Source organism: Halichoerus grypus, chromosome 6 (assembly GCF_964656455.1).
Source record: "Halichoerus grypus chromosome 6, mHalGry1.hap1.1, whole genome shotgun sequence".
Classification (NCBI taxonomy): Eukaryota; Metazoa; Chordata; class Mammalia; order Carnivora; family Phocidae; genus Halichoerus; species Halichoerus grypus.
Genome location: NC_135717.1, coordinates 153,119,897 through 153,135,437, shown reverse-complemented (window position 1 = coordinate 153,135,437; position 15,541 = coordinate 153,119,897). Strand labels below are relative to the sequence as shown.

General features: G+C 34.6%; 1 protein-coding gene across 3 annotated transcripts in view; it reads left to right on the top strand.

Annotated features, from left to right (window-relative positions):
* The window catches only part of CEP83 (centrosomal protein 83), a 129,473-nt gene that overhangs the window by 94,738 nt on the left and 19,194 nt on the right, over positions 1-15,541 (top strand). For all 3 annotated transcript variants that reach the window (XM_078076413.1, XM_078076415.1, XM_078076414.1), the window contains 3 exons: positions 629-773; positions 887-1,036; positions 12,998-13,073. In XM_078076413.1, coding sequence (XP_077932539.1) covers positions 629-773; positions 887-1,036; positions 12,998-13,073 — 371 coding nt within the window. The remainder of the gene's footprint in view (positions 1-628; positions 774-886; positions 1,037-12,997; positions 13,074-15,541) is intronic.

Below are 15,541 nucleotides of genomic sequence, written 5' to 3'. Positions count from 1 at the left end.
GAGATAGAGCGAGAGCATGAGCTGAGAGAGGGAGAGGGAGAAGCAGGCTCCCCACTGAGCAGGGAGCCTGATGTGGGGCTTGCTTGATCCCAGGACCCTGGGATCATGACCTGAGCTGAAGGCTCCCGACTTAACTGACTGAGCCACTCAGGCGCCCCTCCGATTTATATTTCCATTGGAAATATATAACACATCTGCTAGAATGATAGGTTTTGATGGGTTCTATGATTTTATTCACTCTACTTCCAGCCAGCTTTATGATGATGCTGTCTGTGGGGCTAAGGTTACAAAACCCTTTTAGAAGTGAAGTAAGTATTTATCTCTCTTTGGATATCACCTGGGTTGATGTCCCCAGCTCTCAAGAGTCAAGTGAGTAAATGTATGTAGTCTTTTATTAAAGCATTTGTATATGTATGCTAAATAAAATAATGACAGAATAGTTAATTCTGAGTTTTAGTCGGTTTCATTCTTGAAAGGTTTATCAGTAATGTATAGATCTTTGAGAATACATATCCAGACTTTCTACGCTTTTTTAGTTGTCTTACGAGTTTATGGATGCTTGCTGTTACGATTTTTTCAGCTTAATAACACTGAATACAGCATATCTTTTTCCTTAAAAAAATATTAGGATTACAGTCAGACAATGAAATTCTCAAGTCAGCTGTCGAACACCACAAAGCTCTCCTAGTAGAAAAGGATCGTGAATTAATACGTAAAGTACAAGCTGCGAAGGAAGAAGGTTATCAAAAACTTGTGGTATTACAAGATGAAAAGTAAGTACTTAATTACCTTATTTTGTGTTCAGTCTCCTTGCAAATGAAAATATTTTGCTGTCATATCATCCTCATTGTAGTTCTTGTAACATAATTATCATCTGTTGTTTTAGGATAGAACTTGAGAACAGATTAGCGGATTTAGAGAAAATGAAAGTGGAACATGATGTCTGGAGGCAATCTGAAAAGGATCAGTGTGAAGAGAAGTTGCGGGCTTCACAGATGGCAGAAGAGTTGGCCAGAAGGGAACTTCAGAGTATTAGGTTATATATGCATGTATATATTTTAAACTTCATTTTGAAATAATTTCAGAGGTAACAAAACATTGTAAAATTCCCACATGGTCTTCACCGAGATCTTTATAAAGATTGCCATCTTATATAACCATATTACAATAGTCAAAGCTAAGATACTAACATTAATATAATCAGGAAATAAATATTAGTGTTATCAAACCTATAGACTTTATTCAAATTTTACCAATTGTCCTACTGATACCATTTTTCTGGTCCAAGATCCAGTCCAGAATCATACATTGCCTTTCCTTGAAGAGTGCTGACCAGTTATTTTCGTAGCTTGTCCCTCAATTTGAGTTTGTCTTAAATTCTTTATGATTAAATTCAGGTTGTATATTTTTAGCAAAAATAATACCAGAGTCAAAGTCATGTGTCCTCAGTGCATTATATTAGGAGGTATATTATTTGTCCCCTTACTGGTGATGTTCACTTTGATCATTTGGTTAAGGTGGTGTTGGCCAGATTTTTCCAGTGTAAAATGACTTTTTTTCTCTTTGTGATATATAATTATCTTATGGGGAAATACTTTGAGACTATGTAAATTTTCTCATCATACTTTCTCATCATACATTCTTCCACTACTCTTAGCACCCAGTGGCCAAATCTGAGACAATTTGAGCAAAGAAATAAGTTGTAATAAAAGGTTATAATCCATAAGATAAAATAAAAATCTGTGTGTCCAGATGATATAATGTATAATATTTAGAGAAGGAAAGCTCTTTTCAGGAGAATTCCAACTAATAAACGTAGAAAGAATGATGGAAATAGGAAAAGATCATTTGGCAAACACTATAGGAGAAATGATAGGCATGATGTCGAAAATTTTCAAAGGTTTTCAGCATCTCTGGAGACAATCATAATTTTTCCTCTCTTATACTACTAATATTGTGTGTTAATGGATTTCTTAATCTTGAACCAACTTAACTTCTGGAATAATTATCTGTTTATTTTATAGAAAACAATCTATTAAAGCTCTCTGTCTCTGTTGGGATCAATTTTTATAATCTGTGTTTTCATATGAAATTATTTCATCTTGGTTTTCAAATTTGTCTGCATAGAGATCTGCAGAATAGTTTTTATTTTTCAATTTGTTCTGTTTCAATGCTTACTTTCCCTGGAGCCATTTCTTATTTGTATATGTGCTTTCTTCCTCTCTTTGTTAATCTAGTCAGCTAGAGCTTTGTTGATTTTATTCTTTTTATTATGATAAAATATACATTACAGAATTCACTATTTTAATCATTTTAAGCGTACATTTCAGTATTTTTTAAATTAGGAATTTGATTTATGGAGTCAATTGTTTTTCTCTTTCCTACCTCATTAATTTCTACTCTCTTCTTTCTGTGTTTTTCTGCCATTAAAAAGTTTTTATAGTTTTATTAGTGTTTAGCATACATAAAATAAAATTCATCCATTTAAATAATGTGCAGCTTGATGCTTTTTGGTAATTGTATAAAGTTTTGTAATCATCACCACAGTAAAAGCATAGAACAGTTCTATTACCCTAAAAGTTTCCCCATGTCTCTTTGCAGTTGACCTCTCCTCTGATCCCCAGCCTTAGGCACCCCCAGATTTATCCATGTTGTTGCATATATCAGTAGTTCATTCCTTTCTATTGCTGATTAATATTCCATTGAATGGATGTAACATTTGTTTATTCATTTTCCTTTTGATGGACAGATATTTGGGTTATTAGTTTGGGGCGATTATGATTAATGTTGCTATGACCATTCATGTACAAGTCTTTGGGCATATATTTTTATTTCTCTTGGTTAAATGTCTAGGAATGACATTTCTGAGTGATGACATATAGCAATACTGTTTTATAACATATATAGCAAAACTATTTTACAAAGTAGTTATGCTGTTTTTCATTCCTGTAGCAACGTATGAGAGTTCCCCTATGACAATTCCATATGATTCACACATCTTAACTGACATTTGTTATTGTCAGTCTTTTTAACTTAACCCTAGAAGATGTGTAGTAATATATCATTGTGGTCTTAATTTGATTTTCCCCAATGGCTAATGTTGGTTAGCATCTTGTAATGTGGTTTTTTGAAGTATTCGTCCAAATATTTTGCCCATATTTAAAATTGGGAAATTATTTTCATATTGAGTTGTAACAGCTCTTTATTTTGCAACAAGCCCCTTGTCAGATACGTATTTGACAGATATGTTCTAAGTCTGTGGATTGCTTTGTTTAATTGTGTCTATTGAAAGCAAAATTTATTTTGATGTCTATTTTATTATTTTTTTTCTAGTTTGTTTTGTGTGTGTGTGTTTTTTTTTTTTTAATTTTTAAAAAACTTATTTAAGTGATCTTTATGCCCCACATGGGATTTGAACTCACGACCCTGAGGTCGAGTTGCATGCTCTATGGACTGAGCCCTCCAGCCACCCCTTTTGTGTGTTCTCTTTAAGAAAGCTTTGCCTAATCTTGTGTTACAAAGATTTCTATTTTGTTTTCTTCTAAAAGATTAATATTTTGTTTCTTACACGTAGGTTTTATGATCCAATTCATGTTAATTTCTATGTAGTGTGAGGTGATGGTAGACATTCATTTTTTATTTCCATATAGGTATCCTGTTGTTCCAGCATCATTTGTTGAACACTGTCTTTTCCTCTATTGAATTATTTCGGTTCCTTTGTTGAAAATCAGTTGACCATTTAAGTGTTTCTGTTTCTGGACTCCGTCCTGTTGCAGTGACCTGTTTGTCCGTCTTCGCATGACCGTCACACTGTCTTGACCACTGTGGCTTCATAGCAAGTTTGATGCAGGTAGTGCAAGTCCTCTCCACCTCGCTCTTTCTTGTGAAGATTGTTTTGGCTTTTCTAGGTCCTGTGCCTTTCCACATAAATTTTAAAATCAGCCTGTCAACCTTTTTCAAAAAGGCTTGTTAGGGTTTTGATTGGAATTGCAATGAATCTGTATTGTAGCTCAATTTGAGAAGAGTTGTCATCTCAACAGTATTGAGCCTATCCAATCCATGAATCAGAGTTTTATAGTTTTCATTGAATATGTCACGCATATCTTATGTTACATTTTATTCCTCAGCATTTTTATGTGATTATAAATGGGAGTGGTTTTTTAAAAATTACACTTTCTGTTTATTGCTGGCGTGTGGAAATATAGTTAGTGGACTTTTATGTAATGACGTTGAATCCTGTGACCTAACTAAAGTCATGTATTTTCTACTGGCTGCTTTGTAGATTTTGAGTTTTCTAAGATCATGTTGTATACCTTATGCTTTCTTTCAGTTTACTTTGTTCATTTTTTTTGTTATATTTTGAGTTGGGAGTTTAACTCAACAAGTGTTCGTTGTTTCATTTTTATTGGTAAAGTTTCTAGTATGAGATTTTTCTTATCCCTGTTTTAAGTATATTAAGTATATTCTGTAGTGTTTTAATTATCATTATCTTTTAGGATTCTCTAATTTCAATTTATATTTTCCTTTTCACCCAAGAATTAATAGATGTATTAATAGAAGGTGTAGTTGTTTAGTAAGAGATGAAATTAATAGTTTGCTGGGACTGTCATAATAAAGTACCACAGTCAGGAGGGTTTAAACAATAGAAATTTATTTTCTGATAGTTCTGGACACTAGAAGTTTGAGATCTCAGGGTGGTGTCAGATTTGGTTTCTCCTGAGGTCTCTTTTGTCGTAGGCTTGTAGATGGTTACTTTCTTGCTCTGTTCCCATATGGTCTTTCCTCTGTGTGCCTGTGTCTCTAATACCTTTCCCTCTTCTTATGAGGATACCAGTCATACGGATTAGGACTTACCCAGATAGCTTTATTTAACCTTAGGTACCTCTTTAAAGGTCCTGTCTCCAAATGCAATCCCTATCTAAAGTACTGTGGTTGAGACTTCAACATACAAATTTTGGGGAGACATAGCTCAATCCATAACAGAAGGTTTTTGAATTTCCGGGTAGGAGGCCTTTTTGTTTTTTTATTTTGTTAATTTATAGTTTTAGTGCATTGTAATCAGAAAGTATTGTTTCTATTATTTCTATTTTATGGAATGCACTAATTTGTGTGTGTGTGTGTGTGTGACCTAATATATTAAGGCCAGGACTAGGGTTAAGCAACTGAGACACCCAGGGTAAAAAATTTAAGGAGACACTCTTCTATGTCAACACTGAACATGCTCTAAAGTGAGCTTTAAAGGAGCTCTAAAGTGAGTCTTTTTAAATTTTACACTTCGCTTTGCATCTGTAATACCTCAGTTTTTGTTACTGCTACGTAAGCACTAGAAAAGAAAGTGTTCAATTGTAGGCGTTAAGTCTATTATTATTATTAGCATGTTTCTGTCTGTGACTCCTTGCATTTCTTGTGGATTTCTTCAAAAAGATGATTGCTGTATTATTGAGCATATAGATGATTATAATAGTTACAATCTTAATTGTGAATTGTGGTTTTTAGCATTTTAAAAGTGCTTTTCTTTTGTCATTTAATGTAATTTGCTTGAATTCCACATTGATATCATTATTCCTGTTTTCTTATTGTTTCCATTTGCCTGGTATGCCTTTGTTCATCCCCTTATTTTTAGTCTTTCTGAATCATTTTGGTTTTTTTTAAATGTGTCTTGTATGTGTAGCATGTAGTTGGGTCTTGCTATGGAACCCCTTAGTGATCTTTTTATTTTAATGTATGAGTTAAGTTCATTTACATGGAGTGAGCCCATGCTCACTGCAAAGACTTTCTGGCAGGAGCATGAGTAGTAACTTGCTGGGATTTAGAATTATTTTCCTCTTTTTACTTACAAATGCTTTGAAGTTTGGGCATTTTTTTTCTTATGGAAAGAATGTAGTTTTGTGTGACTTTATTTGTTCTCTTTGCTTTTCTGTAGTATTTTACAGGACATATGGATAGCACAGATTTAGACATCTGCTGTTGTCTTCAGCTACCTGGAAATCCCTATATCTGCTTTTAAGTTTCTAAAATCTTAAATGATTTCATAATTACATAGATTAAAGTTGAGCGGTTTTTTAAAATCATGTTCATTAAGGTATAGGTTATGTTTTGGGACAAGATGTTTTTTAAATTAAAATTTAAATTATAGTTTAGTGAATGTACGGTGTTATATTAATCTCATTACTCAGGAAAAAATTACTTCAGGCAGAGATATATATATATTATTTACTCATGTCACGTTTTATGAATGATTAATTTAAATGTTGGCTGCTACAATTCTAGAATCACAAATCTGTAATGGATTTGGAGAGCCAATTTTGTCCTATTCTTTGCTTTTAGAGGAGTACTTTTTTTTTTAACTGTTTCAGACAGGTAAAGCTTTTTTTTGTTTGTTTATTTTATTTCTCCTTGACAATATTTAGAAAGGAGAGAGATACTTTCCCCAGAAAAACCCTACTCTAATGTTTTATCCCATTATGGTTCCACAGTTTAGCCAGTTAGGTTCTTTTCTGTGAGAATTTAAGGTTGTTTCTCCTGGTTTGGCTTCTGTTGACATAGTGACAGATGTCAAGCAAACTGTTGTTACTTGGAGACGATAATGAATGTGGCCCTTGGGGTTTTTTTTTTTCTTTTTTGCTATATAAAATAGCATTCATTTCTTTAGCCTTTCTTTAACAGAAATCATTTTCTGTTCCATTAGTCACTTCGATAATTTTTTTGTCACTTCAATAATTTTTTTGATTTCAGTTTCTCCAGATCATTTATAATGTATAATTGACCCGAACTTATTTTAAAATAAGGACCTAGTAACTAACACAAAATGTAGCAGAAGGAGTAATTTGCAAAATTTATATGACTTTTTTTTTCTAAGATTTTATTTATTTGACAGAGCACAAGCAGGGGGAGTGGCAGGCAGAGGGAGAGGGAGAAGCAGGCTCCCCAAGGAACAGGAACCCTGAAGCAGGGCTTGATCTCAGGACCCTGGGATCATGACCTGAGCTAAAGGCAGTCGGTTAACCAACTGAACCACCCGGGCGTCCCTATATGACTTTTTTAAAAATGATCTACAATTTTGTTTTTCTCAAGGCAGGTCTGATTTTCTGATTTATAAGTCTAGCTACATAAACCAGATCTATTTTGGTCATTCATTAAAATAATCATAATTGCAAGCTTGTCTTATTTAGAATTTATAATAGGTCAGCAAGAGACTACCTGTAGAGAAAAAGGTCTTGCTTAAGGAGCTGAAAAGTCTAAGTCATATAAACCAGAAGTATTCATTTATTTACAAACAACAAATATCTGTGATAAGTAAGATTAATTACTGCTTTGGCAGATGCTTTAAATTATTAATTATATACCAGTCTCCTGTCCTCATTAAAGTGGTTTCTTCTTCACTAGACTAAATAACAAAAGTATTATTCTAACAGTATTCTGTATTTCAGGAGACTGTCCCACCCCACAATGAGTTTATAAAATTCATAGTTACCTGTAAATTAAAAACATGGAAAAATTATTTAAAATTTTAAAATATTTTTAAAAGGATTTTATTTATTTTTAAAGATTTTGTTTATTTGAGAGAGAACATGAGAGAGAGAGAAAGAGAAAGCACAAGCAGCGGGGAGGGCAGAGGCAGAAGGAGAAACAGGCTCTCTGATGCGGGGCTCTATCCCAGGCCCCTGGGATCACAACCCAAGCTGAAGGCAGATGCTTAATCAATTGAGCCACCCAGGCATCCCTTGAAAAGGATTTTAAGTAAGAAACTATTTATTCAACTTTTGGTTATGACAGTAACGCAACTCCAACTAAGTTAAGTGAAAAAAGGGTCTTTATTAGCAGACATAAATTGTGGAAAGAACAGGGATTGTGCTGGTCTCATGGACACCTGAATCTAGAAACATTCTTCCCTCCTTTCATCTCACTCCTCTCTTCTAACTCTTATGTCTGTTTCTCTCTTACTGCTTTCTCTGTGAAGCCAAGACTTTATTTTTGAGATCAAAGAAGATAGGATTCTTACTTGATGATGTAAGTCAGAAAAATCTAGAAAAGAAGTTGGGCCTGGTTCACATGCCCATTCCTGGGTCCATCACTATGGCTAGGGGGATAGGGGCACTCTGATTCAGCCTAGGTTTATGCCTATTTCAGAGTGGTGGGGGGTGGGGGAAGTATATTTTGTTATCAGAAGTGAGGAGGAGGTATGTTGGGGAAATAGCAGCAATTACCAGCTCAAGGAAAGGGAACTTGATCATTTAAGTTAACCCTGTAGTGAATCCCTTATTTTTTGCATTGCTTAAAGCCAGAGCTCTTATTTTCCATTTGTGGCTTTGTGATTTTTTCAGAAACATTGAAAAAAATTATTTGTTACTTAATATATCTCCTTTCTATTTATATTTCATCTTTAGATGAATTATCTGTTGTGTATCATCTTAGTGGAGAGGAAGGGACTTATACTTGGCCAGTTGGGCAAGTTCTGTTCCAGAATTTGAACTGCAAAGTAAGTGATAGAAGAATATGTGGCAACATTTGGAGGACAGATGGTTCTTTGGTATGTCCTTGCTGGTGATTCTGGTCAATTATTTTAGCCTGGTTGTGGTGTTAATTCAGTGAGTCTCATACCTTCCTGGGAAAGTCTCTTTTTGCTAATAATGGCCAGAATCAGAACTTGGGTGCCTGATACGGTATTACTAGTCACACAGAACTATTTAAATCTAATTTTAAATTAATAAAAATTTTTAAAAAATTAAAACTTTAGTTCTTCAGTTGTACTATTTGAAATGTGCACTATTTGAAGTAGCTACATGTAGCTAGCTAGTGGCTATCATATTGGGTGTTACAAATTATAGAACATTTCCATCATTAAAAAAACTTAATCACATAGTACCATTGGATTGTAAATTCCTTAAGGATAGGAATTCAGTTTTTGTTATTCTCTGGTATATCTGTAACACTTAGGACTCGGCTTAGCATTTGTAGGTAGTCAGTAAATATTTGTTGAATGTTGAAATGACACACATGAGCTGCCTGCCACAGAAAACCTAGGCAATAATCATCATAATTAGCTACCTGTACTGTGAAGAGAACTTGGAATGACTCCATCTCACTGTTACTCCTATTGTTTCTGTTTAAACTTTTCTGTAGTTCCATTGTCTGTTGTACCTTGGCCCTCTGGTCTATCAACTATTTCTTCTTCCATTATTTCTGTAATTACTTTAAAAATATAAAGTACTTGATCTCCTAGTTTCTCATTTGGCAACTTACTCATCCTTCACCTTTTGATTTCTCCTCATGGCCAACCCATTAAACCTATCTTTTCAACAATATTTGCTGTATCTCTGAAATCTCTATTCCATTACCAATAATTTTTTTGCAGTCTCCACATTTTAAAAAAATATACCCTCACTGAAACCTGACTTGGTCCTGGCAACCCTTTTAAGTGGAATTAGTCTTCCTTCCTCTTTCCTGCAACTAGGGACCAAGAAGGAAATCTGTGTTTATGAACCCCACTTCTGCTTCTAGACAATTGTTTGACTAACTTGGGTTAAAATGGTTTTGCTTTTGATACTCATTGCATCCATCTTATTCCTATTTTCTTCTCTGTCATTGACTAACCTACAAGATGTTCCCCAACAGTCGCTAAAGACCTTGACTTCTGGCTCAATTTGTTTTTATTTTCTATCCTTTGTCATTGTTCTTTGTGACTGCACCATTCATATTGTTGACCCATCTAACAACTTAGCCTTATAGTTTATCTTCTCTCTGGTACTCTTTTCTTTATTGCACTTTAGCAGACCCTACACTTAGCCATTTCTTGGACTTTGTCATCCCTTAGAACTGATCATTTCAAAGACATAAATTTTTTTCTCTTATCCCCTTCAATCTCACTGAAGACACTGCAGTTTGATATTCAAATTGATATTGAAACTAGTTCTTATACTTTTTTCTTCTAGTCTCTTAGCTTGGCTCCCTTGCTTCCCATTCAGCTTGGAATCTATTTGTCCACTATTCAACTGTGCTCTCACTTGTGCCTGAGCAAAAGCTCCTGGATGTAAATTCTCTTAACTTCTCACTGAGAATTTCTGTATCCTCATCCATTCTCTCCTCCCTTTCTATTTTAATGAAGATATCCATTCTCCCTTTACTTCTCAAGAGTTCTGAATCCCATCCCTTTTGTTTCTCTAGAGTCTTACTTCATTGATTATCTTCTTCATCTGTGTCTAATTTCTTTACCCCAGACTCTTATTTTGCCTTCAAGGTCCAGCTCAAATTGCATTTGTCTTATGTAGCCTTTACTGTACTGATAGCCTTTTTTTTTTGAGAGAGAGAGAGAGAGAGGAGTGGGGGAGAGGGAGAGAGAATCTTAAGCAGGCTCCACAGGGCTCAATCTCACAACCCTAAGACCTGAGCTGAAATCAAGAGTCGGAGGCTTAACCAACTGAACTACCCAGGTGCCCCTGCCTTTACTGATATCCTAATGAAAGTTAGTTAATTGCACTTTATTCTGTACTTTTTAGTTCTATTTTAAGACTTGCTTTCTTTTGATTTGTTGTGACATACCTTAAATATTCAAAACCTTCTCACCAAAAGAGATACTATACTTTATTCCTAAGTGCAGCATTGCCTTTTGAAATAATTTGTTCTGAACACTTTTGTTACTGAGATTAAGACCATTGAATTTATTCCTAAACCCTAATCAGCTCTATTAATTTTTATTTATGTTAAATTCCACTATCCCTTATAATCCTAGCTGTAATGATCTCAAATCATGGACTAATTTTCTTTTTAAAAAAACCATCATATCAGTTGTAGATTCTGACCCTGCACTGCTTTAGTGAAGTGAACTGAAGAAAACTTTGTATGTCCTCTTTTAATAGTCTACCGTAATGGTATTCTTAACTCCTTTCATATTTTAATGAAAGTCAAATACTCTTTATCATTGGTTTCTTTGGCTTCAGTTTTTATTTGTAGGGCATTGTTTCCTTTCTTATCTATATAACTTATTTAGAAAACATTTAGGCCACACTGCTTTCTTAACAGGATTTTGTTTCTAATTGATTTACCAGGTGTATCCAAAATCTTGACCAGAGCTAAGAATTACTTGGGGCCTAACTTTCTAACTCTGGAGCTCAGCTGGGACCCACAGTATTTTCTCCTCTGTTTGTATCGTCATGATTTTGTAGAAAGAAACCTTTATTAACTCTAAAAGCACCAAGTTAATAACATCTATAAACATTTAAGGTTGAAATGCACAGAAAGTTTGAGAGAGTAATAATGTAGTTGGAATTATGAAATAAGAGTATGACTGGTACTGTTAAAGGAGCAAAAGTAAGAGCAAGACTGTCCCTTTTCCTTTAGATCCATTGTTTCTGGCATTGTATGTAAATGTCTCAGGAAGCATTGGGTCTTTGGTTTCTGCCATGTCATATTGTCCAGTCACCTTACACATTTAAATGTCTAATCCAGGATTTGGGTTGGGTCATTCAGTCCATCTACAAATATTTATTGAATACTTACTAGGGTTTAAAGCACAGCCCTAGGCTCTTGAGACTGTTGTCTTTCCAATAAGCAGTTCTAATTGGATTGATAAGTGCTAATAATGCCAAACTATATATACTAAATGCCAAATGACTTGTATTTCAGATAAGTGTTTAAGGAATTTTAAAAAGGGAGAGGTTAAGGGCATATCCTATCACATATTGGCATATCCTATTAGCTTAAAGTCTTTCACCTATGGTTAGTCATTTGGTTACCAGAGATACTCTACATTTCAAGGTTCTGGTTGAAAATGTATCATTCCTTTTGAAAAGGACACACATTGTATAAACATTCATTTCAGGGATGAAAGCTTATATTTTTTAAAATATACTATGGTGTCTTATTCTAGATAGTTTTCTTGTAAATTTTGAACTTAAAATCATTAAAATTGCTGCATAATGAAATGGGAAAGGAACACTTACTTGGGTTAGAAGACCCAAGTTGGTTGGTTGGTAACCAATATGATTTGGGCCTGAGCCTCAATCTCTTTATTTATAAAACTGAAATGACTCTGCTTACTTTCATAGAATTATTGTGAGAAATTACTATAGTTAAAAATGACCTTGGGGCGACTGGGTGGCTCAGTTGGTTAAGCATCTGCCTTTAGCTCAGGTCATGATCTCAGGGTCCTTGGATCGAGCCCCGAGTCAGGCTCCATGCTCAGTGGGGAGTCAGCTTCTTCCTCTCTGTGCTCTCTCTCTCTCGTTGCTCTCTCTCAAATAAATAAATAAAATTTTTAAAAAATGATCAGCCTTAATTAAATGCCTGTTTTACTATAGCTATATCAGAGTAGGCATTAAAGATACACTGAGGAGGGACACCTGGGTGGCTCAGTCGGTTAAGCGTCTGCCTTCGGCTCAGGTCATGATCCCACGGTCCTGGGATCGAGTCCCACATTGGGCTCTCTGCTCTGCGGGGAGCCTGCTTCTCCCTCTGCCTCTGTCTCTGATGAATAAATAAATAAAATCTTTAAAAAAAAAAAAAAGATACACTGAGGAGCTCCATAATCTTGTAGGGAGCAAGTGAGTAGCAGTGTGTCTGAAAGCTATGAAATATTGTATGGTGATAAAGATGGCTTCTCCCATACTGGACAACTTTCTGAGGCCTTAGCGACACATTGTTCACTCTTCCACCAAAGGCCATCTGTTCAGGTTGTTCCCTATGTTTATCAAAATCCTACTCATCAGATTTATATGTCCATATAAACAGTCTCTCATCTTCTTAGACATACTTGATTTCTCATCTTCTCTACGCCAGTAGTTTGTAGATTTTTCCAGAGCAAAAGCAGAAATTTGTTACATCTTAGTTATATGTGAACACACTTAACTGCCTGAAGTCAAAATATTTATCGTTTTATCTGCCACGTTGCAAGCACAATGTCTGGTGTCAATATGGGTACCCTAATGTGATTATCTAATTCATTGAAATATATGAACTATGGATTCTTAATAATATTTTTTTGTTGGGTTGTGATATTTAGGTTAAAACTTCAACAACAAATTGTGAATATTGAAAATGCAGAGAAAGAAAAAAATGAAAATTCTGACCTGAAACAGGTATGATCTTAGCAAACATTTTGCTTTTATTTAAGTGCTTCTTTAAATCTGTATTTTGAATGTGTTTTTTGATTTTTTTTATTGAAGTCTAATTAACATACAGTGTTATATTAGATTGAGGTGTACAATGTAATCATTCAACAATTCTATACATTACTCAGTGCTCATCATGATAAGTATACTCTTTTTTTTTTTTTCCCCATCACGGTAACTATACTCTTAATCCCCTTTATCTGTTTCACCAGTTTGTTCTCTGTATTGAAGGGTCTGGTTTTTTGTCTCTTTTTTTCTTCATTTGTTTTGTTTTATTTCTTAAATTCCACATATGAGTGAAATCATATGGTATTTGCCTTTGTCTGTGTGACTTATTTCACTTAGCATTATACCCCCTAGGTCCATCCATGTTTTTGCAAATGGCAAGATTTAATTCTTTTTTAGGGCTGAGTAATATTCTATTGTATGTATATACCACCTCTTCTGTATCAGTTAATCCGTGGATGGACACTTAGGTTGCTTGTGTGTGTGTGTGTGTGTGTTGAATCTATTCACATTTCACATTTCACATTTTGAAAATATCATTATAATTGATAATGTATTGATGAGGTTGATAAAGATAAAATTTTTAAACCTCTTTAAGCTCTAGTTAGTAAGCTGCTTTTCCTAACTGCTATTTTTCTTAAGGTCTTTATATGCTGTGACCCACAATGAATTTTTTTAAATTGTAGTTTAAAGAACAGTTTTTTAATATTCTGATCTAAAAAATTGATTAGAAAGATCATCTAGATTTTAAGTTCCATGTAGCATTGACTTGTAACTTTTTATTTCTTACTCCATGAGCTGCATCTTATTATATCCCTATGAAATGTGAAATCTAAGGGTGGTATTTATGGAAGGAAATTTATATTTAAAGAGTTATTTGGGTTTAAGAAAAATTTATATGGGCAAAACATGGAAGAGTGTTCTTTCCTTGATTCTATTTTCTTTTTTGTTTAAAGTTATGAGGTAGTGAAGATTCCATTTTTAGGATTTATGCTTGCAAGCTAGCTGGGATTGCTTTGCATATGCAGTTGTGGTTTCTAAGTCTCAACTAGGAGGACATAATGTTTGATACTCTGAGAGAAGTTATTTAGTACCATATGCATTGGGCTTTCTGTCATTTATTAGATAATGAGAGATATTAAGCTCCTTGAAAGTTGCTTGTTCAGTCAACTGTAATACAGATTTAATATTTACAACTCCAGTTAAAAATAAAGACTGACTCGTTCTTAATGGGGAAATTTATTCTGAAGTACAAATGTGAGACATACCATTTTACTTTATTCTGACAATTGTCTTATTGGCTTCGCTGCCATCAGGAAATGCAGGAATTATTTTGCATTTATTTAATTTATTGAGTAAAGAATCTGGTTTCTTTTGACTCTTGAGTCTCATAATGGGTTCTTTTGGTCCTGTGTCTCTTGATTCTCTCCTTCCACCTTTTCTCAGAGAATGGCTAAGAGGTAAGACAAGGTGAAAGAAAATGAGTATTTGCTGGGGCACCTGGGTGGCTCAATCAGTTAAGCATCTCTCTTCGGCTCAGATTATGATCCCAGGTCCTAAGATTGAGCCCCGCATCGGGCTCCTTCCTCGGCTGGGAGTCTACTTCTGCTTCTCCCTCTCCCCCTCACCCCCAACTTGTGCACTCTCTCTCTCTCTCAAATAAATGAATAAAATCTTTTAAAAAAATAGAAAATGAGTATTTGTTAATTAATTGGTAAAATGACTTATGGAGGAAGTAGGTATAACTGTGCTCCAAGTGAAGATTATTTGGATGTAACTTCAAAGCCTGTTAATTTGTAACTAGATAATTAGCTACTTTTCATGAGAAAAATTACTCCCAGATAAAGGTAAATTAGGATGGAGAAAAAACCTGAGTGACATTTCATGGTTTGATAAATGGCTCTACGGGCCAAGGAATCCTTGCCATTCTTTAAGTTTCTTAGAATATCTTTCTTCTGCCCAGTGCTGGATGTTTGGAATGCTTTGAAACTACTTAAAAACAATGTAAGAGCAATCCCTTCTGTATTTATGATTCCTAACTATTTAGAAAGCAGAACTCCTGGAAGGGTTGCTGATCATAGGGTATATGGAAATGGGAGAATGGATTTCCTTAGCAGCTTTCCCAGCTGATGTGCTTTTAAAATCTGTTCTTTCCTAGGAGGCTATAGGAAGTTCAATGGAGAATCTCTCTAATGGTTGGATTCTCCTTTCTCACTTCTCTCCTCTCCTTCTTATAACCCTTTTCCTACTCCCAATACCTCTTCCGACCTGCTTATTTTGGGAAGAAGAGGACAGGACTTAGTGGCAGACTAAGGAATCTGGTTCTTGATAGTCTCTGGTTATATTAGGAAATGATCCTATACTATTGGATCCTCATGATGCTGCTGTTTATTATTTAATTTCAGAGTGTCCTCAAGGACACATCAGTT